Consider the following 2722-nt stretch of genomic DNA (forward strand, 5'->3'; position numbering starts at 1 on the left):
TCAAAATTAAGCTCCAGCCTTCATTTTGCTGAAATCCAAACTCCTCAGAAATTCATCATCCATGGCATGAACCCCTAAGGTTCATTCAGTTCAAGGCTTGAATTCAATGTCCAGCCTACAAAGTAGCCCACATACCTTGCTTATTGCAAGCGATCAGGAGCGCGGGTGCATTTTTGAGCACAGTGCTATCAACCAGGACCTGGTACAGGAATTCTGCCACATCCTTCACCTCCCGCTGAAAGGCCACACTATCCACCACAAACACGATGGCTCTGGAGGAGAAAGGGAAGAACATGTGCTATGTGTGAAGTTCTGCAACCATCTTCCCCTACAAGCATTCCAGCCTGAGCTAACGTATTTGTTTCCACATATGATCTCATCCAACCCAAAAGCAGGTTAGCACATGCTGTCTGAAATGCCCTGAATCCAGGCCCAGCAGGAAATCTCCTCTCTGTCCCAGGAATATACCGCATCCCCTAAACCTCCCCACTGCAGTTGCTTTGCCTCCTGATGCACTACAGACACAGGTAAGCAGGAAAGCAGAACAATAACTAAGCCTTGCTACCATATCACAAAGCTCTGTCCACACAGATGGAATCCCACCCAGCTTACAGCATCCCCCACACCATCATTTTCCATCCCTTTCCAAAACATTACCTGCCCCCTCCTTCCCCACCAATCTCCTCTAAGTTACCTGGCTGCAGCCTTGAATCTCTCCAAGAACTGAAGCCGCAAACTCTCATGGCCTGGAAGGTCGATTAAGGTGACGTTTGCGCTCTGAGGACAAAAGCAAGAAGGCATTAGCAAAACCTAATCTAGGGGCACCTAGATCCCCAGTGATCACAGACTGGGGAAAACCAGCCTGCTAGTGGATTCCAGTTAGCCTGGTGTTGAGGCAGCAGTGGGTGAGTGAATCCCCATACCGGGCAGAAACATGTAACTCTCCCCAGCGTGCAGTCTCATCACCAGCCCGATTCTGACAGGCAAAAAAGATGCTGAGGAACAACATTCATGGCCAGGACTCACTAAGGAGGGCACCAATACCAGTAAACCATTCACTGTTGCTGAGAGAACAGAGCATGACTGCAGGGAAAAGAGCCTCTGAATCAAGTTACCTGTTCACACACATGATCTACCCAAATGCAAGTCTGACCTAAATACACAAAACGTTATTGGGAATAACACAAAAATGCCCTTGTAAGAGACTTTTTAAATTAAAAGCTGCAAATGTTTCCCTTTCCACAGCCTGCCAGCCAAAGCGAGGACACTTAAGAGCACAAATGCCTCTCTTACTCTCCTGATCAAGATGGGGCCAAGTAGGGCCATGTCATTATTCTCAAGATGATGCTCATTGTTCTCAAGAGGGGAAAAGAACACTACCCAAGAGCCCACCTACACAACGCTCTTGGATTGTAATGGAAACATTGTCTACAGTTTCAAAAATACTAATAATGAGAAAAGCAGCAGTCAACCTTGCAGCATTTCCCTTCCTCTCCCCCTCCAAATACTTGCCTGCTCAATCTTAGAGACACAAAAATTACCCTGCACTTCCCTTCACTACATTTTTAGCCTCTTATTATCACCGCTGTTACTGAAGATTGCCATAGAGAAGCCACAAAAACATCCTCTGCTTCTACAATTCCCCAGTATGTATCGTGCTGCCAGCTTGCTGCTTTCACTGCCACTTGTGCACCCAGCACAAGAAAGAAACAGTTCTGAAATGAAACTGCCATAAACTGAAACTGACTAGGTCTGTAGCACTCCAGCACCTGAAATTTTGAGCCCATGTGAAGTTCAACTGGAGGTTCTTTGTAAGCCTGCTAAAAAAAGCTTTTAATTTCAGATTTTCTTGGGAGAAACTGAAATTACTGCCAAGCAAATAAACCAAACGTGACAGAACAATGTTCCTTCAGAAATCTCCCTCCTGCTCCAAACCACAATGCTGTCCCCACAATGCTGTTTCACTCCACTTGTAAAAGCAGCAACGTTTCCTCTTCTACAGAAAAAAACACCACACGCTGCCCACCTTTCAAAACATGACATATAGACCTGGTTTTCAGTCAAATTTCACAATTTGACAAGCAGATTAAAAAGTGCCTGCAGAGCCGAAAGTCCCTAATACCTCCTACTATTTTCCTATCTTCTCAGCTCTGATCACCCAGAAAAATCCTATCCTACGCTCAGACTACTCTGGGGACTGATTTCAAGCTGGGAAGACTGAACAGCATAAAACCCATCAAGCCAGGTTTAGCACAGGGAACACGAAGACAAGAGTTGCTGCTGCAACCGCACAACAGCAACAGCCAGAAACCTGCCAGCTCACCTTGTTGTTGCTGACCCTGTAAACTGCAGAGCTGTCAGTTATTGAAGTCTGCGTATCCCGGTATCTGCCTGTCAACAGCTGTGGGGGAAAAAGTCATTTTCAGAAGAAGGCTGGAGGAACACCAGCATCGCCTTTCATCTACTCAGAAACTGAAACAATCTGTAACAGGCAACAGACTTGAGATATCTATTTCAATTTACGTGCACAAAACATGTTCAGATTTGAGTATTTTCCCCTAAAAAACACATTAAAGGAAAAAAGTAAACTACTTACATTACGCACAGTTCTGGTGCCCTCAACATAAGGACATGGAGCTGTTGCAGCAAGTGCACAAGAGGGACATGAGAATGATCAGGGGTTGGAGCCCCTACGTATGAAGACAGGCTGAGAAAGTTGGGG

The 2722-nt window shown here is 45.7% G+C and overlaps 1 protein-coding gene across 1 annotated transcript in view; it reads right to left on the reverse strand.

Moving 5' to 3' along the window:
- The window catches only part of SRPRB (signal recognition particle receptor, B subunit), a gene marked incomplete at its 5' end in the record, with an annotated part of 5862 nt that extends 3461 nt beyond the window's left edge, over positions 1 to 2401 (reverse strand). Inside the window, 3 exons of the mRNA XM_010020860.1 lie at positions 136 to 272; positions 695 to 777; positions 2324 to 2401. Of these exons, the coding sequence (XP_010019162.1) occupies positions 136 to 272; positions 695 to 777; positions 2324 to 2401 (298 nt within the window). The remainder of the gene's footprint in view (positions 1 to 135; positions 273 to 694; positions 778 to 2323) is intronic.
- Positions 2402 to 2722: the final 321 nt, after the last annotated feature.

Source organism: Nestor notabilis, unplaced genomic scaffold (assembly GCF_000696875.1).
Source record: "Nestor notabilis isolate BGI_N333 unplaced genomic scaffold, ASM69687v1 scaffold6258, whole genome shotgun sequence".
NCBI lineage: Eukaryota > Metazoa > Chordata > Aves > Psittaciformes > Psittacidae > Nestor > Nestor notabilis.